We start from the raw sequence: 26,705 nt of genomic DNA, 5'->3' as shown, positions 1-26,705 counted from the left end.
CTTGGCTGCAAGAAACAGTTAACTCTAGGACTTGTGTGTGACACAAATTTTATACAGAAGAGGAAGGTTTAACAATCCCATCCCATGCATTGTGTCATATAACGTATAATAAAGTGGTGGTCACAGACAGTGCACGGTTTACACAGTTCAGTCTTACAGCTGCGGTCCCCCTACTGAGCATGTGAATATCAGCTGGAACAACAATGCCTGAACAAGTGGCTCTTTAAGATGTCAGGCTGCTATAATGCTGAGTCATTGATATGTCACCATGCTTGGCTAACACACCCACAGTGGCACTGCAGTGAGCTCCGTGTGTAGAGCTTATGTTTCAGCCAACCTGACAGTACAGTAGCAACGGATAGTATAATAGATCGAACCAAACACATTCCTGTAGATATAAGTAATGCTGTGTGCTTTGCTTCAATAGAATAAAATAATTAATGAATCAAATACTCCGACCAAAACAGGAAGAAACAAATAGTGGAAGAAACAAATGCTCAGATCTGTGTCTGTGGTGTCGAAAGGTGAGTGGATTGACAGAGAACCTGTGAATCTTAGGTGTACTCAGCTGAATCAGGTGACATCCTGAACACAAAATGGGATCCAGTTGAATGTGAAATTTAAGCTTCGGGCTTGCAACAAGAGACAGGAAGACACAGCCAAAAAAAACCAAACACACAAACAAAAAAAACCATACTGTAAATAATTAAAAATAAAAGATGTAATCAGAAAAATGTATACACAATAATTTAGCCTCATTAGGGTAATTAGTCTCAAAGGCTCATTGAAGTAATTTAGCTGTATGGAAACTATGGAAGTGTGACAACAATGTCATACTTTTAATCCATGAGCTGCAACTGAAGCATGGATGTGGTGTATTGTTTGCAAAGAGGCTTGTGTCTTCACTCTAGGCTATTTCATATGACTGTTCACATGATAGGAAATAGGGGTGAAGTGTGCAGATCAGTATGCTCACATATATCAGGGCTGCAGGTGAGGGGGTTAAATGTGAGCTCATTTCATCTTTAAAAAGGTCTCAAAGCGCTAATTTACTCCAACGTATATGATCAGTTACTAAAATATAAAGCAGAAATATTAAATAATCCAACAACATGGACAAGAGCTAGATTTGGTTTACAGACTGATCTGCTGTCCTTTTTCATTTTTTTTTAAGTTTAAAGAGTTTCTTCTTTGTTTACCATGGAGATCTTTCAGCCTCAGTTGCTGAAGACATTTTTTTTTTACCAATCAGTAAATTGGATAATTGCTAAAGTGAAAGGTGCTTGACCTATGGTTCCACCCAAAATATCACTCATAGTTTTAAAGGCCTATTCCACACAAAGAGTACCAAAACTAACAAATTATGGTTTAAAGATTTATTCAAGCCAAAATACAACTTTTGTCCAAGTACTTACAGTTTTATTCCTACCAAATAGTACTTTATCTAAAAAAAAAAACGTATTGATTTTAAATTATAAAGCTTTATTATAGTCCATGAAGACTAGCATGGTTTGCTTTTCACACTTTGGCAACCTAACAGTAATTTTGCTGTTCAACTGCAGACGTCAGAACAGTTTTTATTGTTAAACGACTCAAATTTGGTTTACATGCATTACTCACACTTTTCCATTTTGGCCAAAAATGTGGTCTTTGTCTAAATATAAGATAAGAAATGCTAAAACTTTGTTAGTCTTTAAGGGAATTCTACTTACATATACATCGTATTAGTAGATGACACTGTTGTGAAAAACAAGGGCTGTAAAAATGTGGTCCTACAGCTGCAGTCCCTAAAACGCAGCCTTCTCTTCTGCAGCTACATGCTACGCAGAAATTAATATTTTAAGTTCAATCAACAAGAAATGCAAAACTCATATATTTAAATGAAGCATGCTAGAAAAGATGCATTTATTCGACTAAATTCCTTGAAGATGTTTTAAAGTGTGTATACTGTAGCAGATTTTGCAGTTTTTGTTGAAATATTTAAATATTTCTTCCAGGATGTGGCACAACCACATTCAGTGTGAAGAAACCACAAGCTGTAGATGTTTTTCTTATCTTAAAGGAGAGTTTGACAATTTCTCTCCCCTATTATTGAACACATGCTGACTGATAAGGACACCACTCCTACTTATCTACTCAAGCAGGACTCTCTGATTACACTTTTGTCAAACCCATTCAAAAACTTCTGCAGGGAAGCAGCATGGATGCACAAATTGTAACAGCGAGGTTTTTGAGTGCCAGATGAATCTAGCATGGAAACTTCTCATTGGCTGCCTCAGACTGATAGCCCGCCCCATTGCCCAGTACCCGTGACGCGATTGGTCCATGTTCACCTGAGCCACGCCCCCTGCCAGCTAACGTCACATGGGCGCTGGAACTCCAGTAAGTAGTGATGTTGTGGTTATCCATGCCGCCGATACATCTCTGAGTGTTATCTGCTACGGAAGACCGCCTGGGAGAGCTCACCACGCATGGAGTTGAGCTCGGAGCGTGTGGTGGCAACGCTGGAGATGTCGCAGGTTACGAGCAAAGACGACGAGCCGTTTAATAGCGACGGAGACTACGAGAGCTTGCCACCTCATGTCTCAGTGACGACCCACATGACAGCAGGAGCTGTGGCTGGCATACTGGAGCACACGGTGATGTACCCCGTGGACTCTGTCAAGGTAACGCACACAGAGGGAGCTGAGCAGTCGGGCACACTTGTTTTTCCTCCACGGCTCATTCACTAACTAGCTACGGGGCTCTGCTAACTGTACAGGCGCCCTGCTATCGCTGGCTAACGAGCGTTAGCTATAAAAATCTGCCCATCCATAGTTAGCCTCTGTGTTAGCTAATTCAAGCACGGCAGCCTGCCACGACCAGCAGACTGAACAAACTAGTTCAGCAGGCTAGCACAACGTGAATTAGACCTAAAACACAACGTGTCCGGTAAAACCAAGCAAATAGTAACGGCTTTCCTGGGTTTCGCCTCTTTTTCGACGTAACTGTGAACTTTGCTAACACCGCGAGCTCACTCACTCAACGCCCAGTGTAACCTTAATTTACCCCGGGCACTTATTAACAAGGTTAGGGCAAAGTTATCTTCATTAATCATGAGGTCGTTTGTCATATGTAAACAGGTTTCGATACTATTGTGTTTTTGTTTTTTCCCCCTCGGACTTACGTGTTTTTTTCAGCCAGTAATGATAAATGTTACTTAAGTTTTCCTGTTTCTGACTCAGGCAAACTGAAGGTCATGTATATGGTTTGGAGGTAATCAAACTTCCTTGAAAATTACAATTATATTTATTACCACAACGTTACAGCCAGTTTTAAAGTGTAAATAATAACTTGTGCTGTTAGAAAGTAAACTTTTGTAGCCAACAATGGATGCTCTAACAATATTTTCAAAAATTAAATGTTTCCCTGTTCGGTTCAATAGGAAATCACTACTTAAAAGTCCAGGATCAAATCAGCACCATGTGTCTAAATGATCTCTATTCAAATGCCCCATTTTCCTCATGAACAGGCTCCACACAGTTATTATCTTAACTGGATCAAGTCTATCTTTGTCACTGTATTTATTGACACAATAAAATGAATACTACAACCACGAACAAAGGGCATGCACGGTACATATGACAAGGAAATCAACTACAGTAAATGAGCCAGTGACCGTAAGTGGTGATGTAACTGTGTTGCAAATAAAAAGCAAGTATAGAAAATGTACAGTTAGTGAGGGGGTAGTTTTTTTCTGTTCCTCCTTGTGACCAACAAATGCAGGACACAGTAGAGCTGAAACAATAAGTAAGTTAATCAATCAGTCAAACATGATGAAATGAATTTGCAACTGTTTAGACAAACAGTATTGTCCAAAAGCCATTTGTCCAAACCTCACTGCAGTCATTATAAACTCAGGATAGTTTGGTTTTGGCCTGGAGATCAGACATTGTTTTGACATTTTCCGTTCACTAAATAATACTTTTTTTTTTTTTTTTTGCTACTAATGCACTTTTATTACTCATGTAATAAAAAGTCAAATTCTGGTTATTTGTGAGGAAGTCTAGGCAGCATACTATAATCTTCTGAGCTCAGTCATACTCCACTAGACAAAGAAAGGACAAATTTTGATTTTGAAATTTTGATTAAATATCTGTCACTTCTGCTCTGTTACAAGGTATTTTCCAAGTGCAGTGTTTTTAGCTTTGTGTAAAAAGAAAACCAATGAAAGTTAATCCTGGTGCAACATCCACATCCATAATAGAGGCTCACATTATTGAATTGTTGCTTTGACGCTACGGTGTCGAGGAAATCTGTCCTGGTTGTTTCAAACGTAGAGGCAATCATAGAGTACACAGGTAGTGATTGTGAATTTCCAGTTGTTTGACCAGCTTTAATAGAGAAAATACCTGGCAGGGGTCACTTGCGTTCATAAACGGAGGAACCCTGCCAGCACTTTTTATGTCTAGTGTTTGTCAAATGAAGGCCAAATTTGCTCACAAATACCATCTTGAAGTTAAAGCCTGTTGGTGTGTGTGACTGTGTAGTAATTAAGTATAATTACTGGCTAGTTTTGAGCGTGTTAAAAATTAGCATGTGTCTCCAAAGTAAATGGCCAACTGTTGGTCTGAGGGGGAACTTTGCCCCTGAAATCCTCTCTTATGCTCAGCTTTTGTTCTCTAACAATGTAGCATTGTTTTGATATTTAAGCATGCATCAGTAATCTTGACCTAGCTCAGACAACTTCATAATATAATGTCAAAAAACTAATAATATCCTCTTTGCTTCAGTGTCATAATCTTGACCTTTTTCCATATTGACTCATGGGCTATTACCCAAACCACTGTTGCCATTTCCTCTTAAGGTTTCTAAGTTTTCACAAGCACCTTCCAGCTGTAGATGAGGTGTCCATTCAGTTTGATGTGTGCAAATCTAGACTTTAGACAGTTTTGAAATTGTGTAGAAGCTAAACTAACAAAAGTATAAAACATGGTTGTAATTTTGTTCTATTTACTTTGGAACACATGAAGGAAAAACAGTGCATCTAAGCATCAGAATACGATGTGTTTGTTTACGGTTCATAAATTAGGAAGCTGTTTTTGATAAAGTAAAGGATTAGTTCTCAAATCAATCTTGTGATGTGTTCACACAATGTGTGTTGCGAGTAAAGGATTGGTGTGCTGATTTTTGAATGTCAGAGTTCAGTGGCTGGTGGCAACAGTCCACTCACTGTGATGTTTCAGACTCGGTAAAAAGTGAGACAGATCTAGGACTCGGGGAGTAGCCTGTGTTAATGCTAGGAGGGGTATCTTATCACTGTCGCACACATTTGGAATCGGCCTTGTTCAGCGAAAGGGTGTGTGTAAGCAAATGCTCTTCTGTAGAGTTGATTAGTCAACGGCCATAGAAGCAGAACTGAGAGATCTAAATTAGAAAGATAGGACACAGTGTAATGTAATAGATAGGACTGTTTCCTTCAGCATGTGTAAATGGTTACGCTGGTGTTTGCTGCTGTGACAGTGAGGTCGAAGCCATGTATACCTTGTAGGGCTGAATAATGTGGGTAAAATATCTAATTGCAATCATTCTGACAGTTATTATGACCTGATTCGTGACGTATTTAAAAGTCAAGTTTCCGTTCAGAATCGTATGTGTCTTAAACATAAAACACGTGATGGAACATTACCATGAGACCATTAAAAGTGTGACTGTCGCACAAAGGGAAAGGTTTGAATTTGTCAAAGCATTGACATGACCGTTCAAACACTCGGTCGGACGTACTGTGAAATGCGCGAGGTGTGGCTGTTACATAACGAGACAGGGCTTATGTAGTTACAGAATGCATGCCTGAACCACGTCATATACATTCATCGATGGGCAAGCATAAACAGCTTCTGAGAGTTTCAATTTGCTCGTATTAAATACAATTTTGAAGCACAGCATTAGTCTCTTTTTTTTAATGGCTGCACCTCGTCTATCCTAGCCGGCAGCCTTTCATATTTGCCAATAGCATTGTTTTAAATTGTGATTTTAAATTGAAATTAAATAATTGCTCAGCAGTAATGCCATGTATACAATGTATTTGAAGGTTGAAAACAAATGCAACTGTAAAAATACTTGTCATTATTTGTTTTATAAATCAACAACAGCTGAAAACCTAATTATAATCCAACCTGATCTTGTTCTAAAGTTAATGCTGAAGTACTGGGCTTTCTTCTCACTGCATTGTCTGTGTTACAGTAGAATTTTTAAAACTCTCCTGCCAGGTCCACAGAAAAGAAGCATCTTTTACATTCATACTTTCTCACTGTAACTGGACTGGCCAACACCAACATCAACATTTGAAAACGAAAACTTATGAAAGGTCTACTGACCGACAGCTGTGAATGATTGAAAAAGAAAAGTGTTTAGTAGTCAGTGCTGTGATGTTTGACCAGTTGTTTAACAAGTAGTACTTCCCAAAATTAACACCTTTTTAGTTGATAACTTTAACCATCTCGTCATTTCTATGAGTTATCTCTGAGTTTTAGTTCCTGTAGAAATGGCTGGGTTGCATAGGAGATGTATTTTAACATCCCACTACAAAAAGTTGCAGCTGTTGGGTACAGCTAGAACTGTTACCCAGCATAACTTAAGCTTTAGAAGTTATGTAGAAAACATTATACTGTAGTTTTTCTTCTGTTTTATGGGTCAAAGACCTCGCTAAGCCTCACCTGCTGAGATGTGAATCTAAAATTCAAATTAAGGCCCCAGTCTTGAGCAGAACAGTGCGACTTGTAGCGCACAAATGCCGCCACACAAACCTAAATTCTAAACTGTGCTGCCAAGTTCCGTGTGCCCCAAGTTCCCAAATCTGTATCCAGCGGAAATGTAAGTGATATTTTATTGTCAAACCAAAGGAAGGAAACACAGGGGAACATGTTGAGGAAGATAGACTCGGCGTATCTCCTGAGACAGCCCCAGATCTCCTCGCAAATAAAAACATGCTTTGTGTTGTCCAGATAACTTGGCATGGTGGAATAAAACAAAGAGCTGCCACAGCCTCCCACACCAGCCTGGGAGAGACACACATCACTCAGACAGGAGCTCGCTACTGCCAAGAGCACTTAGTGTCAGAACAATGTGACAGCGTTACAAGGAACAGTATATCAAAAAATCATGATTTGGCCTCCAGCAGGTGCCCACTTTAAAGCAACTCACAGTCTCAGTAATGCATTCATGCTGAGTCCTCACTCGGATACTGTAGCTGTCATCATGTCACCAAACTGGAGCATATGATAAGTAATGGTTAAGATTTACATCTTTATCTTTTCAGACGAGGATGCAGAGCCTGCAGCCGGATCCAAATGCACAGTACAGGAGCGTGTATGAGGCTCTGAAAAGGATCGTCCGGACAGAGGGGATCTTCAGGCCGCTGAGGGGCCTCAACATCACCATGATGGGAGCAGGGCCCGCCCATGCGCTCTACTTCGCCTGCTACGAACGGGTTAAACGCTCACTAAGTGACGTCTTTCAGAGTGGAGGGAACAGCCATTTAGCCAATGGTATGAGTTTCCATGTCTCAACACAAATCACGAGGACGTCACTGTAAGCGATTTTACAGTAGACTAAACAGTATGGCCTTGAGGAGTCTACTTGGGATAAATCTCATTGGTTCCACATCTTGTTTACACGTGCATATTGCAAACATGAAAAATCTACATATGGTGTCTGTGATGTCATTATAAACTAGTGCTTTTTTTTTTTTTTTTGTAGGTAAATAGCAAGAAAAAATGTACTTCAGCACAACCTCTACTGAAGTGTTTCTCATAATGTAAAAAATGATTTTAAGCATTGTTCCAGACTTTAGATTCAACAAGATCTGTTTGTTTTAACAGGTGTGGCAGGTAGCGTGGCCACTGTTCTCCATGATGCCATCATGAATCCAGCTGAAGGTAAGTAAAGCATTTCATAGAAGTTACTTTTTTCTTTAAAGCTGCAGTAGGCAGACATTTAGAAAAAATAAGAACTAAACCACAAAACAGTATTTTACAATATGCAGCTCCTCCCTCTCAGCTGTCTGTTCAAAGCCCCACACACCATACGAGCACCTGCTTCAAAGATGGTCGAGCTCAAAGTCAACTTTGTGGCTTTGATTCAAACCCCATTCTCCCGAGTGATAATCTTCCATCAAACCCACTGCACCACCACATCCTGTCCCACTGTGGACTTTGCTGCGATTTGTGCTATCTCATGTGATCAGTGCTAAGCCCTGTGATTGGCTGAAATCACCCATTACAGATGAGATTTTCTAAGGCCTGAGCACAGAGCCAGGAGAATAATATCTAGTTGTTCTTTTTATCTACAAACAAATCAAAAAAAGACCAAAAACCAAAAACAAAAGCTGTGTTCAAATTAGATTGATTTCTCATATCATGTCTAGGACTGACTGTGAGCACTGTTATTTGTAAGTGATCAGATCAAATTTATCTGAATGGATTCCTGCGGTAGCAACAACATTGGCATCAGGACCTGCGTAGATATGCTGGTGACGTAACTTTTAAATGTAGAAATATTTTTCAATAAATTATACATTGTATACAAACCTCTCCCTAAAGGGCCGTCACAGTTTATATCAGCATCTGTCCACAGACTGTTATCCTCCAGGTAGCAGCAGCATAGAGTCTAATGAGCACTTCACACGTCATGAGTTGCATTGCGAGGGCTGCAGATGACACATTAAAGTGCACTTTGAGCCCCAGAGCGTACAGACTGTGACGCATCTGTAGAAGTTTGATTTAAAGCGTGTTGTGCCAAATGTGGTTTAAATCAAATTTGCAAAAATCGCACTTGTGGGTTTTTTTGTTGTCCACATGTTGAGAAGTCAGTCTACATACAGTCTGGTTACACCCAATAATGAATTGGGGCTGGAAGCTTTAATGGGGCCAAATGGATCCTACCAGCAAGAATTACCTGTGTGTCATACATACTGTATTCCTCTTAGCCATGGTGCTTCATTGTTGTACATCAACATCAGTGAACCACTCTGCTCGGCTGGATGGAGTTTACACTGTACGCTTTTGCATACACCATCCTGCTACAGTAAATGCACACGAGTGCACCTAAAAACTGTAGTGCATACCTGTTGTTAAAAAATGTTCCTAGGATCATTCAGAAGTCCTTTGTCCAATTGCTGTTAATTTTTATTCTTTGATCTCTTGTTTAATGATGATAAGGAGTAACTATCTGGTTTGCATTTAAAACCCATTTAAAAACACCAGTTATTTTTGTGTGATCATATTTTTTGGCCTAACAAATCACTCCCAATATTGTCTTTTTTAAAAATAATATTTGTCTTTTTTCTTTGCAAAGTATGGAGAATACATGTAATGAAAACATGGTAACGCACTCCCTGGTTTCCCTTCTTTGTTTAGTGGTAAAGCAGAGGATGCAAATGTACAACTCTCCATATCGGGGACTTTGGGATTGTGTTCGAACAGTCACGCGCACCGAAGGTATTGGAGCCTTCTACCGCAGCTACAGCACACAGCTGACCATGAACATCCCCTTCCAGGCCGTTCACTTCATCACCTACGAACTGATGCAGGAGCAGCTGAACCCCCACAGACATTACCACCCGGGCAGCCACATAGTGTCGGGAGCAGCTGCAGGAGCCGTTTCCGCCGCAATAACCACTCCACTCGATGTGTGTAAAACGCTGCTCAACACGCAGGAGAACGTAGCGCTCAACTCCGTGAACATCAGCGGCCACCTATCGGGAATGGCCAACGCCTTCAGGACAGTGTACCGGGTCGGTGGTCTGCCGGCCTTCTTCAAAGGGGTCCAGGCTCGGGTTATATACCAGATGCCCTCCACTGCCATCGCCTGGTCAGTGTATGAGTTCTTCAAGTACTTCCTGACAAAGCAGCAGCTGGAACAAGAGGCAGGACCTCGCCCGCTGTAATGGAAACTACGTCAGAGCCACACATACCTGGACTGACGGAAGAACGCTACAACCTTAAGGTGTGTGAGCTCAGTTTTTTTTTTTTTTTTCTTTCTTCCGTGTGCTGTTGAGGAAATCACGCCAGTTAATATCTCACAAGGAAGTCACCATGGCGGAGGTGTGGCACAGAATGCCACTCCTCATTGTTCATTTTATCAGCATGTGTTTGTCACTTGGGATGATGTTGCGCAACCACGATATGCAACAGAGATGACTATGCTCTTAAAAGGACTGATCCTTGTAGAAGATTGTTATATTTTTCTTCCTCCACTCCACAAACACATCAACCACAAGTTCTCCAGAATCTCTTGTGTGTAGATGTGCTGACCACAGGAATATGTTGTCTCAAACTATGTTTGTATTTCTTAATATTGGGACTTTTTATTTATTTTGTTAGCTCTCTGAAGCTTGTATTTTATGGATGCGGAAGAAACACAGAGCTGTTTGTTTTATTTCATTGCGTGTTTATAAAGAACTCTTACACCACATTCTTTATTCCACTCCTCTACAGATGGGACAGTTGCACTTTCCATGTGCCTCATCAATATTAAACACTGCTTCACCTTTTTTTTTTTTTTTTTACCCTATTTAGCTCTTCTGTTCTTCACATAGGAAGTCTTTTATATTTCATCTTTGTTTGGTCCAAGGTATATGAAAAAAGCACTCCGTTTTGTTGTAAGATAGAATCTTAAACAGGCTCTTTGTGTTATAATCACTCACACTGTGGTCTTTTTGTTTTTGTTTTTTCCCCAATTGCTATCTCTACACCAAGTGGTCGAGTGTCAATCTACATCAAATATCTTGTTTTTTTTTTTTTAAATCTTTTTTTTATTTTTTTAATTAAAGATGTGATGTAACATATGCATGTATATCCCTTTAAGACAGGAATGTTTGCATGCTTCTCCCTTTAGAGCTGTGAGCTTGCTTTATATGATGCTATTCGCCACGTCTTTGACATAACGTAAACCTGCTCGTGTCACATTCTGCTCTTAAGGGAGAAAAATGAAAACATCGCACCTGGTTTTAAAGAGATCCACATGTATATGTTGTATCGTGTCTGATTAGATTAAGAACTAAACGTACAATTTTTCCTCCTGAGAGACTCCGTTTCTCAGTGTTAAGGTGTGTAGGGCGTAACGGTCCAGTTATTTGCCTTGCTGAAGCGCAGTACTACAATGCTCCTGAATCACGCACAATATTTGTCTAATTTAAAGAAGCGTAGCTGTTGTAGAAAGAAGGCAGCTTGTTTGTAGGTATTCCAAACATGAATATATATTTTGACAGTGGCTATTTCTGAGCAGCTCCAAGTGTGGCTCAGATTAAGGCTGTTACTCGGGACGGTGGCATCGTCTCAGCCTTCACGTGCATTTGTACCAGTGTGATGTTTAGCTTTGGAGTGGCCTGTTGTGTGAATGTGTTTCATGCTGACCTTGAAAATGAAGGTTGTAGATTGTATATAAAATACATAATATATGTTTGGCTAAGACTTAACACGCAGACTCTGTGATCCAAAACATAACATCTTTACTATAGTTTTATCTTGAAACTGAGTGATAATATTGGGTATATTTTGTTACCATGAGGCTTATAAAAACTTGATGAACTCGGCTGGTAAGCAGGCGATGCTTTTTTATTTTTTTTAATCTTCACTCATCCTGTTGTAGTTACACATTTCCTGTGTGCTCACTGCTCTCTCCAGTCTATTGTCTATTTTGGAGTCAGTAGTCATTTTGCCAGATATTGATGTAATCCCGAAAGCAGCCAGATTTATTTGTTTTTAATTATAGAAGGTTTTTTTTTTTTCCCCCTTTCTCTGGAAAACTTTGTCAGATTCCAGCGGTCTCAGAAAGCCTTTTAGCAGCCAGACTCCTCACGCTTGTACAGTTGGGTAAATATTAATAAACCAAAGACATGCATTCTATTCTATGCATCCTACTTTTAATCTGTATGATGCTACTCTTTGTGCCTGCCTGCTGTGATTCCATCTTTTCCCTCTAAAGTCCCCCCCCCCCCAGAGTAGTGTTAAATTACCTAATCACTTGAATCCTTGAGAATCTCTTGCATAGTTCTAGAGGTCGAGATGTTCTGCATGTGTTTGGAGCTCAGTGGCGTCTTGGAAAAAAAAGCAGTGAAAAGTGGAAATTGTACGTTACTATGAATGTCTCGGTAAGTTTTCAGTATGTTTGGAAAATCATATTGTGACTCAGTTATTAGTGACTGATTTGGTTAGTTTAGACGATATAAAGTATTTATAATAAATATAGTTTCTCATGCGTTATGGATTCCACATGATGGATAACTTGAAGATAAAAGGGCCTTAATTAGCATTGCTTTATGCAGGTGTTTTATTCTAAGCTAATAAACCAGATTGCGTGTGTGCACTGTATTGGCTCCAGTTAGGAAACTCTACTCTGATTTTAATTTAATCACGATAAGCAAAATTAAAATGAAGCCAGTCAAAAGAGGTGTTTAAGTTATTGCATTCCTCCTGCAGTCAACACTGTGTGCCCTCCCCCTTCATTCCTACGAAGGCATTCATTTATAACAGTGAGTCTTTATAGTCATATCATAATCACTAAAGTAGAGCTTCGAATAGAAACTTACATTTTAAAATAGACAGGAGACTTGGTATTCTGTGTCAGGATTTCCATAATGTAAATATTTTTATGCTATTTACGCACAAATGATTGAAATCGGAGGTGGGGTGATTTTTTTTTTTTTGCAGAATGCCATCTCCGGAACAGGAAAGCTTGGAAGTTTGACTGTGCAAATGTTAAATGATTGTGATAATGCTGCTACAGTATGTAACACTGGAGCTGAAATAAACATGCAAGTGAGGAATGCTGTGTGTTTGTGTTGTTTCTGAACTAAATCAGTGTTTGCTTTGATATTCTGTTTCGTCTTTCAGATGATGGGCTTCAGCCATGCAGCATTTCTACACAAATGAAAACAAAAGAGTAAAAGCCTTGATGAAACTAAACAGGAATACACATGATTCAGATGATCCAAACCATCTTTTTAGCATAGCTAAATACCCCTACTTAGTAGTAGGGCGTGAGAAAACAATAGAATTATATGTGAACCAACCCTTTCAAGTTTATCTTGCAGGAGTTGCACAGCTCCAGTAGAGGGCAGCATAGTATCAGATAAAGGTTGTCATTGGACACATGGCCAACAACCCTCAAGGCAGAGATGATGTTGATGTGTGCTGTTACTTTGTTTAGATCCTTCATCCAGTACCCGGGTACGTAGCGTTGCTATAGTCAGTCCAGTGCTGCCGACTGTGCTCTTATTTTTGACTCAAAAAAAGTAACGTTTTCAGCCTGTGCAAGTATTTAAATTTATTTGGGAGCTAATTACTTTCCACATACTGTAAATTTAAAGTAAAAAAAGAAAAAAAGATGTAATATATTTCTTTCTTCCTTTACAGTATCCCTTTGTGCAGAACAAAATAACACAAACAGTTATGAAACAACAAACTGCATCTCTAAAAGTATCAAAGAACTCAACCAACTCTTTATTAACTTTCAAAGCTCAGTCTTTGTACTTTGGGGGTAAAAAAAGAAGTAATTTTACACCTGTATGTGTAACTGTACATTGGGATCAAATTGGGGAAAAAAAAGTTTTAATGCACATGTGTATATATTTAAAAACTTTCTGAATTTCTTCATGTCAGTTTAATATAAGTTATATGTTTTGTTTTGCAGATTGCCTAATTGATAAACCTGTTTCCTAACAATATGCCTGTTAGTTGCTCCATCACTACGCAACCTATCAACACCAACATTTCATTAAAAGTAGCTGAACACAAACTTTTTTCCCCTCATTGACTTCATATTGTTCCCAGTTATCAGGTAGTAATTGTAAGTTTTTCTCCCATATTTCATTCCTGCTGTTTATTCAAAAGCAAATACTGTATTACTTCTGCACACAGTCCAGTATACAGTAACAGAAACACAAGTGCTCTGATTATTTACTGAGATGCAGACAGGGCAGAGCTTTATTCCGACCCAACATGCCTCGGGACACGTACACTTGTGCTGTAACCCTGAAGTGTTTAGTTTTCGCCCTCGTCCACGAGTAGGTTGTTTATCTGAAGCGCACAATGAACGCCCCCCTCATCCACGTCCTCCGTCCTTGTCATATTATCTCTAATCACTTCAATCTGCAGTAAACTGTCCCACTACTTTATATAATTATCTCAAAGATAAGAAACCTGGAAAATTACTCCTCTCTCTCTCTGCTTGTCTTCCTTCTGTTTCTCAACTATCTCACACACACACACACAAACCGTTCATGCACACTCTTTGCAGCCGCACAATCAATGTTACCCATCGGATAAGTTTGATGCTGTCGTGTATCTGCTGATGGGAGAAGAAAGGCAGCTGCTCCGCTGGGTCCGTAACATGAGGGATCCAGTTACACTATCCGAGGAAGTTTACGAGTGTTCCCATGAGAAGATCAGGGCTGTTTTAAACCTCCTTATCAACTCCAGCAAATTTGTCAGACAGTCACGGCATATTGGAGCACTGACAAAGGCTGTCTTTGTGGTCAGGGTTGCTTTTCTCCTCATCTGTTAAGAAGATCTGCTTGTTTTTCAAAGCATCATTGGCCACCTTGAAGAGGACGACGACGGCTCCACGACTGCACTGCACTCATAGACCTCTAAAAAAAAACAAAAAAAAAACAGCATGAAAGCTGAAGATAAACTCTGACAGTATGTTTTGGAATTTCCGCTTGCTTTTTTTCCATGTATTAGAAAATTCATCCTTTAGATATAGAAAAAAGAGATCAGGCAGTGATGTTATGAACTCCTCCTCCCTGCTTTTCACCATTTACTTGTCAAATCCAGTTAATCCACGTGGCCCAAACAGATTTACAGACACTCCCCAAACCTGAAGAACGAAAGAGAAGGTAACAGACAAGAGGATGTTGTTTTTAAAAAAAAGTCTTGTGTGTTTGTGAGCCAATGTACCGTGTCTCTTTGAGCCTGCGGAAGTGCAGGTATTACAATGGCGAGTACAATAATAACCGTTCCCCTAACCTTCAGCTTCACCCTTCAACGAGCTCCTTTATCTGATGAGCGTGTCCATATACAGCCTGAGACACTGAGAGATACAGTCGGATTCTCAATGCCGTCAAAACAGATCCTATCTGCCCTCTTCATGTCTAATTACCTGTTCACCCTGAGGGCCTGGTGAATGGTGCAGCCGGTGGCACTGTTGATAAGAACTCACTTTAGTTTAAGGAAATCATTAAGAATCAAGATTCATGTTGGATCTTATTTCTGCAGCTTCTCCTTCAAGTCACACTGTTGATCTTTACATGTGTTTCACAATATCATCACTTTATACTGATAGAATTATTTGGCCACATTTATGACAACTGAGGTGATGAAAACTCCTTCTAGACTTCAACGCAGGAATAAAGAAAAAAAAAAAAAAAGACGATAATCTTCACTTGTTGCCCAGGTGTCTATGAGTCAGACAGGTTAGTGCCATCAAATCTCCTTCTATCGGATCCATCAGTCCTCTGCTCACACTTTGGTTATGTTACCACAAACATGCCCGTCTTAAATATGTAAAGCCCTAAATCCTGCGTGCCATCTTATCAGCCCAGTAAAGCTATACTGAGTCAGCCCAGCATACCAGCCTGCACGAGGTTACACTCACTTCTTAGGCCCCTGTCCTGGTGTTCAGGCTTTACATAAATAGTTCAAAGTTACTCAAAGTAAATAACTGTATTCTGAAAACCTAGATAACATAAGTTTAAATGATTTATGTCCGTACCATAGAGGAGAACTTTTTTGTTTGTTTGTGGAAATGATAAAAATCTTTGTAGGAAATAGTTTACACCCTGATGTTTTGCTCAAAGAGGCACACTTGGCTATCGTGAACTTGGATCCTCTTCTTATCGTTAAAACAAGCCTGTGTAAATACATTTTTAAAAATGTTATTTTCCTCTTTTTGTTTTTCTGCCCGTTTAAATAAACGAAACTCCTTTTTTTTCATATTTTACAATGATATCACTTCCTTGTATTGCAAAAGTATATGCAAGAAAGCCAGACACATCTGTTGTTGGGTTTGCCACCGGAGCTCTGATACATGCACACATTAGATCGTGATGCTCATGTGTAACGCTGGACTAGTTCGTCATCCAGCAACCTAATTGTTCACAAATCTTCTCCGCCTACAGCTCCATCAAAGCCCTCAGATTCTCCCACAGTGGCGTATTGACTGTGCCGTTTTGTGGAAAAAGTAAAGGTTGTGGACAAAACTTTGACTGTAGCAGCTCCTCAGATCTGCAACAGCCTGCAGGAGGTTATTAGTGGCACGGGCTGAGCACGAAGGCGAAGCCCGAGGCCACTTTTGTTATCCTGGTGCGTTTTTTCTTATTAGCGGCACGGGCTGAGCACGAGGCCCTACTTGTACAGAGTGCACTTGGGAAGCCATTTCAAGGGTTAAATATCTTCAGAAATATAACTTACAAAACTAAAAAAAATATAGTTGAGGACTCAAATTGTGTCCAGTAGATCCAAATTATTAAAAAAAAAAAAGTATGTGTTGGTCAGACTGATAGACAACCGTCCGTAAACAGTAACAGTAACAGTTTGTATATTTTAATAAAGAAACACAGAAGCTGCTTTTGTACAAAGTGTGACATCAAACACTTGTTTTGATTTGCTCCGACCAGTAAAATGATGTATTGAAAGATTAATAAGAAAAGACTCCCAGCTAACAGTGCTGTCAGTCTAGAGGATGGTCTGGCTGGGAAACACTAACAGGGACTGATTTGCTTTTGGAGGCAGCTTCAAGTGGATATTTAAGGAACTGCAGGTTGCTGCTAGAATAACTCTTATGCCAAATTTAGAGGAAACCTCAAAACCTGTCCTTTACAAAAAAAAAAAAGGTTAAACAGACTTTCTCTGCACATGAGACAAACACCTCGTTTCCACTCAGCTCTGAGTTCCTTCATGTAAACTGAAGCTGAAGCTGAAATGAATTATTTGGTGACAGAGACCGTCCTTTCCTTCTAGGTTTTCTCAGTTTTTAAAACCATTTTGTACATAAATTAGTACAATATATGAGTCTGCTACCCGTTGCTTTGTTAAACAATTGGTGTCGAGGTGAGACTGAATCCAAAAATGAGATTTAGTGTGATTTGTACTGTTTTAGTCATTTGAAAAAAAACACGACTTAATTGACCTGCAGCAGAAATATATAGATGAATATGAAAATAAAAACTGATGAGCGTCGGTGGGTTAGCTGTCAGCTAACAGTGTATGTGATGCATGACTTACTGCAGAGTATCCCGCCAGACCTGATTCAGAATTCTTTTGTTCCTGTACCAACATTTTATTTCATCTCCAAAACAAGACTTCCCCATTGTTCACACCTGAAGTTATCAAATGTTGAGTTCCTGTGGTAGTAAATACCTGCAAGTGCTACATAGTAGTAAGTACAGAGTGTTTGTTGTGTCGATGCTAAATCACTTACTGTTTAATATGGGGTGTAGGGTTTCAGAGTGCAACATTACCCTTTATTAAGAAAAGGAACTGGGATGGAGAATGTTACTCAACCAGAAACGCAACCAGAACACTTTAAAACTTCACTGATGTTGCAGGTTGAACAGTTTGATGAACACAGCTGTGACCTCACCTGAGGAGGGCAACACGTGATAACAAGAGCAGGCTACGTTCAATATTCAAAGCACGGATTGCATCACAAGATAACAATGTACATTCCTTATTTATCTGTGTGATTCCTGTGGTAAGGCCACACGAGGACATCTGGGAGTATAAATTTAAAAAAAAAAAAAAAGACGCACACATACCTGCAGAAGGTCCACAAGACACACGACAAGACAGGTGCAATAGGGCAGGCATTGGTTTGACATACTGTACGATGACGAGTATCATCATCATCACTGCCACTTGACACAAGCACGGCGGTCCATATAAGTTTTGTTTAGGCATCTATCCAGGAAGCTGTCCCACTTTGAGGGCCCTTAGCAGCCTTTTCTTCTGGCTTGTGTCTCTTCCTCAGCCTTCCTCCTGTTCCTTTAAAAGGACCTCACACTGTCACGAACTGTTCTCCTCCACACTAGTCTGTCTAGTGGAGCTGTATCCCAATTACTTATCTCACAGTCTTTGAATGTCTTTTTGAGGATATCCGTAAATCTCTTCTTAGGAGCTTCTGGTTCCTGAGGATAGCTGGCTCAAGAGAAACTGTTTGGGTAGACGAAGTGTGTCCATTAGTAGTCCGTTCCGATGTAACATAGCTTTGATGCTTGTCACAGAGCACCAGTAAAGAACCTCAGCATTGGTGACATGATCAAACTATTTTATATTCATGTTTGTGTGTAGATACCGTTGATGAAACCTGTCTAGTTGTTTTACTTGATATTGGTTCATGTTTCAGAATCATACAAGAGTGTTGATGTAATGACAGCTTGATAGACTTGTATCTTGGTATTCACCTCGAGGTCGTGGTTTTCAAAAACACATTTATGTAGCTTGATGAGTGTAAGCCCGACGTTACAAAGTGTACACATGAACTGTTTTGGAGAATTAATGTTTTTTTTTTTTTTTATGTACAGCAACACCACTTGGAAAAATAGATGTTTATTTATCATGTATTACTGTATATGTAGCTTACAGCAATAAAACTACCTGCCTAATGTTGTGTAGGTGTGCGTGGACATGGGTCCCATGGGGGTGTCCTGCGGTCTCTGGCTCTGGAACATTGGCAGTAGGTCCTGTTAGTTGAAGGATGAAGACTTTGTGGATCAAACTTGTGTTGATGCAGCACATGGATGTGCGATCAAAATGTTCTTTGTTGTGTATCTTAGGATGTTTTTGAGCAGATTGATGAGATAAACTGTTATTCACTTAACCTGTCAGTGGTTTTAATGTTGTGACTGATTGGTTTACATGTATATCCTGTGTGTGTGAGTGTTGAAGGGGCTATAATTCAATTAGAGCCGAGTACAAAACACTACACAAAACTTGGCAAACACAACAACTGAGCCATATGTTGCCTTCAACGTATTTGCCCTCTCTCTGTATTCTTTCTGCATGTCTCACAGTAGATCTTGTCTGAACAAACAGGTTCCGACTATCTATTGTAAAAACTCGCATTCATGAGGTCAGACACATGACTGCTTCAGGCCTCAGTGACACAAACAAAAGTGGCATCCTCTGACTGAACTTGATGTTTGTCTTTGATTTAAACAAAGATACACTTTAGCTATCCTTGTGTTTAAGCTCAAGACCTTTGACCATCTGGAAATTTGTACTTCTTTAGATTGTGTGTTTCTTTTTCGGTTATTTTTAACTCTTGTATCCTATTACTTTGTACTGCTTCAGTCATGCAGTTTCTTTTGGATCTTCTCATCTGAGGTCAGTTTATTCCTTTTGTTTCTCGCCACAACACTACTATCTACATTTATGAGCTAATGGGTTTATAATTCTGAATTTCTCAGCTTCATTTCTCAGTTTCTTCTCATGATGTCATCTCAAGAAAGTTGAAGAGCAGTTTTATCTCCTCGTATTCAGGTCAGCGACTCTTTAACGGAATCAGGTCTCATTCTTCTGCCCTCATTGACAACATCATCCCTATCTCAGCGTTGTCTTATCATCACAGAGTTTAACTTCATGCAGATAGTTTAAATGTTTCCAGTGTAAAACACTCAAAATGTCAGTATACAGTGCATCTTTATCTGGTCTTTCTATGACTGTTTCAAATTCAACTAAAGCCATTTGTACACAGGTTGATTGTATCCAAGTCACATGTGATATATGATCATTTAACAATCTTAGAAATTCCTGCTTTCTTCACATCCTGCTATACTAAAGTTTCAATAACAAACTGTGGACCATCACAAAATGATCTGTAGGTTTTCCAAAACAGTATGAAGATGTATGAATGTAACACACTGGAGTGTACAACTGAGGTATTCCCAAAAGCTGCAACGTTTTAGAGCCTTAAAAAAGTAGAATTAGTGAAAACCTTTTATCAACATTAATTTATTAATGATTTAATCAACAATGCCACTTCTTAATTGAGTGATGAAATACGTCGCCATTCAAACCCATGCCATGATTTTTGTACATGTTTTAATGAGCAAAACCATATTAAAAGGCAGTCTGCTGAAGAGAACACGAGAGCATACACTGGATCCAGAATCTATGTCAAATAACACAGAATCAACATTGTAGTGACTACAGAGCTTGAGTTTTAGGCATAGTAAGTGTTGGTTTATGAGTATAAATCATAACTCCACACATCAGTCCAGTTTCACCACAACACTGGGCCCCAGGGGCCGCTGTAGTCCCACAGGTAGGGTCTGTACTGGTAGGCTTTACAGAAGGAAGTTATTAGTGATGACCTGACCAAGTCCTCTCTCAGTCCCTCTGCTTTGTACGCGTCCTTACAGAACTCCGGTGTCTGCTGCTTTCGTTTCGTTTTGTACCTCCTGTTCTGAAACCAGATCTTCACTTGGGTCTCGGTCAGTCTTAAGGTGCTGGCCAGGTGAGCCCTCTCTGGGGCGGACAGGTACTTCTGGTGATTAAATTTCTTCTCCAGTTCAAGAACTTGGAGATGCGTAAACGCGGCTCTGGAGCGCTTCTGTTTCCCTGTGGAGGAAAAACTTGACTCTGGGGAACTGGAACAGGACGCATTCAGAGACTCTGTGGAGTACAGCACAGACGTGATCAGTTAGTTCAACAGGCATATAGCTTTGTAGCCTACATATCAGTCTGGTTGTAAGATAAACAATCACCACAATGTATAAAAAAATATTTTCAGAAAAAAAAATCCTTGTAAAACTAGACTTTTATATTGCATTTCTACAACTTCTCACAATATAAATCCATAATGTATTTATTATTAAATAACATGATTCCACAGAAGCTCACCTGTCTGCACTCCAAACGCCTCCTCCCGAGGACAGAGTTGTGCTGACAGCTTTTCAGATTCTTCTTTCCACTGTGAACATCTTTCCATCTTCTGCGAGCAGCATTTCCCATGAAGCCTTGTGCTTTCCTTAATGGAGAGGATGTCCTCAATGAGGAAGGAGGTCACAGGTTTGACTGTGTCAGACATTTCCATCCCAGTAATCCACAAATCGGAGGCCTCAAAGTGCCAGAGAGCTGCAGCGGGGGGGAGACGTGGTCGAAGCAGTGTGTCTCCTCACGCACTCACACGGTCTGAATTTATACAAGAGCAGGGGCGGGTCCATCCAGACTGCACCGACAAGTGAAGGAGGCGGGGCACAAGTGTCTGCTTCTACCTTGAGTAGCTTTCATTTGTTTGCCTCTTCAGATCAACTTGATGGGGATTTCTGAGGACAAACAAAAATCAAGTCTTTTATTGTTAAAGTATCGCAATTCTCCATGTCTTTCATTTTAATCATTTCAAATAAGTTACATTATGCTTTGCTATGAATATGTCAAAAACACATTTAAAGTCTCCATTTTATACAGATTTTATATAATACTACTGTATACAGTTCACAGAGTACACCTACCTTCAACTAATACAGACCAATACAGGAGTAAATCTGCATTAAATCCCTTCATGAAGGTGATAATGTTCTTGTTGCCACCAAAAACCATTCAGCAGAGGGGTGTTGATTCAACATTTTTAGCAGCCGTTTATGGTGCTATTGAATTGATTGTGTTCTTTTTACTTGAATAGAATTATTAACTATGTAAATGTATTCATGACATTGCATGATACAAAGAGGTATCTTTCATATGTGTAAATTAAATATTAGGTTTGATTCAATATGGTTTGCATATTGAATCAGAATCTTTAATGTCTAAGTACCAAAAGTACAACAAAATAAGTGCAGTCCCAATCAGTGCAAAGGAGCAATTCTGAACCAACAAAACTATGTGCGAAGATAAAAATCAAGAAGTTTATGAAAATATAGAGAGAATGTATTGTCACTTAATCCCATAGTTGTACCCTTTAAGATCTACTTATAGAAGATCAAGGCAAAAAGAACTTAAAATGAGATAGTAATTTAATAGAAGACTAACAAAGGATGTGTTTATGAGCGTAGTTTGTGTGGTCAAACGAGTCCTTACAGACAGACAAAACTTCCTGCTCCAGACACACCACAAGTCCAGACAGCAGCATTATTCGAGTATAAGGTGTCATAGCAGTTAAATGGATTTATGCCTTAATCTTCATGCCCCTACCGGCTCAGCACAAGTCGCCCAGTTGTGTGTGCAGGTTTCAGGGAGACAGCTCTGTCTGCGGTCCAGGACGGAGGGGAGGGTCAGAGTGGGTGGTCATACCTCCTGGACCACTAATGAGTTGGACACATTTCGGCCGGCTCCTGAATGGACACACTCGTTGTTAGGTGGCTGTTTATTTGTTGTTCTCTGTGGCTTTGGCTGACCTTTCCGTAGCGACTGAGATGTTTACTAGCGGGGTCTGCGTTGCTCTGGGATTTCGTGCTTGATTTGAAAATGCATGAATGTAGGTATGATAAACACGACCCCCTCCATGCCCCCTGGTCCCGCTGACTCCTGCAACTTCTCCTGCACCAACCACACACACTAAAGTCACAATAATGAGAAGCTTGTAATGACTACTTTAAAGTAAATCAATCACAGAGACATTTTTTTTACTGACTCACGTTTAGCATGTTCTGTCCTGCGTGTTTTGGATCATCATTTAGAGAAACCATCTGTTTGAAATCTACTGAGAGTCCTCTTTAGCATTACCTGCTGTCCTGTCAACACAGTATTAAGATTATCAGTGTGATATGTTTTACCCTGAATTCTTAGTCTGCGACTGTCTGTCTGCTCAAGTGTGTTGAACTGTAAGCACAGAAAGCCTTTATCCTTTCGTCTAGACACAGGTATTCTCCCTCTTTTAAAGTCCCTTATGTTTGTTTTTGGATCATGCAATACCGAATGTGGAAGGAAAAGGTGATTTTTTTTTTGAACTCTGAAACTGCGCATGTTTATTCTGATGTAGGTCACTTTGATATTACTTTAAAAAAAAAAAAAAGAAAAGCCAAACACATGGTCGGTTGTCGTCAGAGGCATCGTCACTTGGCTGAAAAAGAAACCACATGTAGTGTGAGGACAAGAACATAAACAAAGTCAGCAGTGAGAGTGAGTTCCTGTCTTGTCTTGGGTGGGAGGATCATACATTTTGTTCTTTTAAGAGTCCACCAGTGCTGTCATCTTCTGCCCTTGTTCTCTGACAATCCACATGATTGCTTCAGGGTAAAAACAATGACATTTCTTTTATTTCTTATTGTGCAAATGCATTTGTTGCGCAGATATTTAGCTGCATAGTTGCACATCAGACGGAACGCAGTAGAACCCCTGACCTTTTAGCCCGGGAAGGCATTTGTCTTCCACAGTACAAACTATGTGGTGACAATGTTTTCTTTGAGCCACTGAAAGTCGCTGGCCATCAATCTTCTGCTGTTTTCCTGCTAGTTCATTGTCTGAGCTGGTGAGTAGCGAGTCTTTGTTGTAACAGTAGTTTTGTCAGACTTGTGTCTTTTTATCTGCTCAGCATCAGAGTTGTTTTATACTTTGTCCTGCACCTGGTTATCACTCAAGAGAGTATCATCTTCCCTTGTGCACTGTATGACATCATAACAAATATGCAATCCGACCGAAGAGGTCAGTTTAAGGTTTTAACACAAACCTCCAGCGGAGTGTAAAAAAGGCTTTTATGTAGAAGGTTTGACCAAATTTATCTTGTCAGAAACTTTGAATAAACTTCATTTTTAGGTTGCATTTTGTGATTGTGAATAAAGGAAGCATTTGTTTTTCCAAATGCTATGTGGAATAATTGTGCAGATGATGGAAATAGAGAGTTTTTTTTTTTGCCATGTTAAAGTGCTGGTTGTGTCTTCCAGTAGAGGGAGCTTTAAATCCACACATCAGGTCTCTACAAAGTAGCCCAACAGCTGCCTCTTCCACACAATGAGCCTCTCTGCTGACAGATAAGAGAGTAAGATTACACACCGTCGACTGTTATGTCCCATCGTCATTTAGCTCACAACTACAAAGCCACTTCTTCGGCTGATTTAGTTGTTTCGGGGTGGACGGTCAGACAGCGGGACTCCTGGATTTGCGAATCATCTCAGCAGCAATCATAAACACCAGATTATCAGGCTGGCTTTTAAAGGCTATTACATAGCCAGAGACATATCAGTGTTTCTAAAGCTGACATAACTACAGCATGACTTCAAATCTTTTTGGTTAAGTCATAATGGGTCTTTCACTGATGGCCAAACTCACGTCATCGTCTATTTAAACTGACCCTCATCACAACAGCGTAATCAAGCACCTTTATTTGGAAAGTTTTTCTTTCATTCATTCGTCTTTCTCTCTTTCAACAACACAACTACGACACATAAGCAAAGGGTGAGTAATGTTAAAATGAGACACTTTGTGAAGATTTGTGTTCTAGAAACAATTTACTGAATTACTCAAATGCCTCAGCTCCCACTTTAATACAATTCTATAATTATTATCCCTCTTACAACAATATACAGAAGACGAAAAAAAGGAATTAAACACTGAATTCATGACTCAGTCTTAAACTGTCCTGATATGTCCTGAGAACACCTTTAAAATGCACTGCTGGCAAAATAGGAAACTGTCAAAATGGGTCACCGTATATTTTGATATATAAAAAAAAATCAAAAACATATAAGTTAAGACAAAAAATAGAAGTACTTTTAACATTTTATTGTCTTCACAAAATCATACAATGAAAACACAACGACACAAGTGAAATAATTATGTCAGCCACTTAAAATTAGTTAGATTTTTTTTATTTATTTATTTGCCCTTCTTTGCCCTAAAAATGTATGAGAACACCATGCTATTTTTTTTTAGAAAGTTTATTAAGAATGACAAATATAAGTCATTCATGTACCAATGTATACAATCATTAATTAATAGCAGTGCTTCTTTGCAATCAGTAGTTTTTTTTTTTTGAAATGCAGATAAAAGGTTTGGATATGAATTCATATTGTAAGCCTACTCAGTCGCCATTTATGATTTTAAAAGTAGCACAGTAAATTGCATGTAGTTCCTACTTAGCTAAAAAGAAAACTACAGACCCAAAACTGTACCAAACAATGATGTGTAGTGTTACAGTGTCTAGTGTCAGCTCAGGCTTCAGTAGCACCCCCGACAAAAAAACATGAAGCCAACATGGACGTGCCAAAAACGGCAATCCCTTGAACTTTAGGCTGATTCCAAAAATGACTTAATCCCAGAGACCTCCATGTTAAAATGCCTACCTTTAAAGCAGAAATAAACAAAATTGTATCAGGCACACAGTTATGCATAATGGAGGGTGTTGCTGCTGTAAGTGACAGGTGGGATGTTGCCTTTAATGACTCCTGCTTCACCTCTTTGTTCACTTTTGGATTCCCCCTCAGTTGGAAGTCAGGGACTGCCAATATGGCAACAGTCATAGCCACCTCACTGAGCTTCAGCACAATACATAAATTAAAAGGAGCTGGCAAAGTATACATAATAAAAATTCCTCTATTCATAAAACTGACTGTGAGTCTTGTGATCACAATGGATTATATCGTTGATTGTGTCAGACAGTTGTAAACTGTGCATCTTGTACCTTTGTCATGGCTGGTTGAGCCAGGCTGTGACAGCATTTATCGTGGTGTAATGCCATCCTTAGCAGAGAATGAAGTCATAGTCCGTCTGTGCGTGTCGTAATCTGAACTTCTTTGTTCTGTGTATGGGTAGCCCGTCCAGCCATGTGTGCATGTTAGTGCATGTGAGTCCCTCCCTTTGAAACTGCCGGCCCTCTCCACATACACAAACAGACAGCATAGCAATGGAGAGGCAGTTGAAGAAAAGATAACGTCACTCAGGTTGACAACAAGACCCTGTTTTCAGGGTCTTGTTTATGGAATGATGGGAAAATGGAGCTTGAGATAGACAGATGTCTTGGTCCAGCATCAGCAGTAATGCGGGCACTTACCAGACCATCGTGGTGAAGAGGGAGGCCGAGCTGGGAGGCAAAGCTCCTGATTTACCAGTCGATCCACATTCCAGTCCTCACCTGTGGTCATGAGCTCAGCTGGGTAGCGACCTAAGGAATGAGGTCGTGGATACAAGTAGCTGAAATGAGTTTCCTCCATAGGTTGGCTGGGCTCAGCCTTCGAGATACAGTGAGGAGCTCAGACATTCGGAGAGAGCTGGCTGCTCTGTTGCATCGAAAGAAACCAGTTGAGGTGGTTAGAGCGTCTGATTAGGACATCTCCTGGGCAACTTCTTTTTAAGGTTTTACACGCTCGTTCAGCAGGGAGGAGAACCTGGAGTAGACCAGGAGCTCACAGGTTGGATTGCATATCTCACAGATACGTACAGTCATCCTTAAATGTATTCATACCCTTCCATTAAAGAAAAGGCAGAATTCACAATTGTCACTCAAATAACTAGAAATGTAAAAAATAGATACAAATTTGCGAAATTATAATTTTGTGAAGGGCTGCAAGGTAGCTCGGTGGTTAGCACCGTTGCCTGGCAGCAAGAAGGTCGCCAGTTCGCATCCCGGTGAGAACACCCGGGATCTGTCTGAGTGGAGTTTGTATGTTCTCCCCATGAAGCGTGGGTTCTCTCCGGGTTCTCCGGCTTCCTCCCACAATCCAAAAACATGTTGAGGTTAACTGGTGTGTTTGGTGTGAATGTGAGTGTGCTTGGTTGTCTGTCTCTAAGTGT

General features: G+C 39.9%; 2 protein-coding genes across 2 annotated transcripts; one reads left to right on the top strand and one right to left on the bottom strand.

Annotated features, from left to right (window-relative positions):
* Positions 1-2,372: 2,372 nt before the first annotated feature.
* On the top strand, positions 2,373-12,805 carry slc25a37 (solute carrier family 25 member 37). The gene is made up of 4 exons (XM_008300786.1): positions 2,373-2,666; positions 7,298-7,526; positions 7,860-7,916; positions 9,396-12,805. Exons 1-4 carry the CDS (start codon positions 2,472-2,474, stop codon positions 9,923-9,925), a joined length of 1,011 nt encoding a protein of 336 aa, XP_008299008.1. The 5' UTR covers positions 2,373-2,471; the 3' UTR covers positions 9,926-12,805.
* Positions 12,806-20,262: 7,457 nt separating this feature from the next.
* LOC103371455 (homeobox protein Nkx-3.1-like) lies at positions 20,263-21,075 on the bottom strand. Its single transcript, XM_008300785.1, has 2 exons — positions 20,883-21,075; positions 20,263-20,654 (listed from the first exon to the last, which is right to left on the bottom strand). Exons 1-2 carry the CDS (start codon positions 21,073-21,075, stop codon positions 20,263-20,265), a joined length of 585 nt encoding a protein of 194 aa, XP_008299007.1.
* Positions 21,076-26,705: the final 5,630 nt, after the last annotated feature.

Source organism: Stegastes partitus, unplaced genomic scaffold, assembly GCF_000690725.1.
Source record: "Stegastes partitus isolate 25-593 unplaced genomic scaffold, Stegastes_partitus-1.0.2 Scaffold1590, whole genome shotgun sequence".
Classification (NCBI taxonomy): Eukaryota; Metazoa; Chordata; class Actinopteri; family Pomacentridae; genus Stegastes; species Stegastes partitus.
Note: the sequence above shows the minus strand (reverse complement) of the source record. Positions and strands in the feature narration are given on the sequence as shown.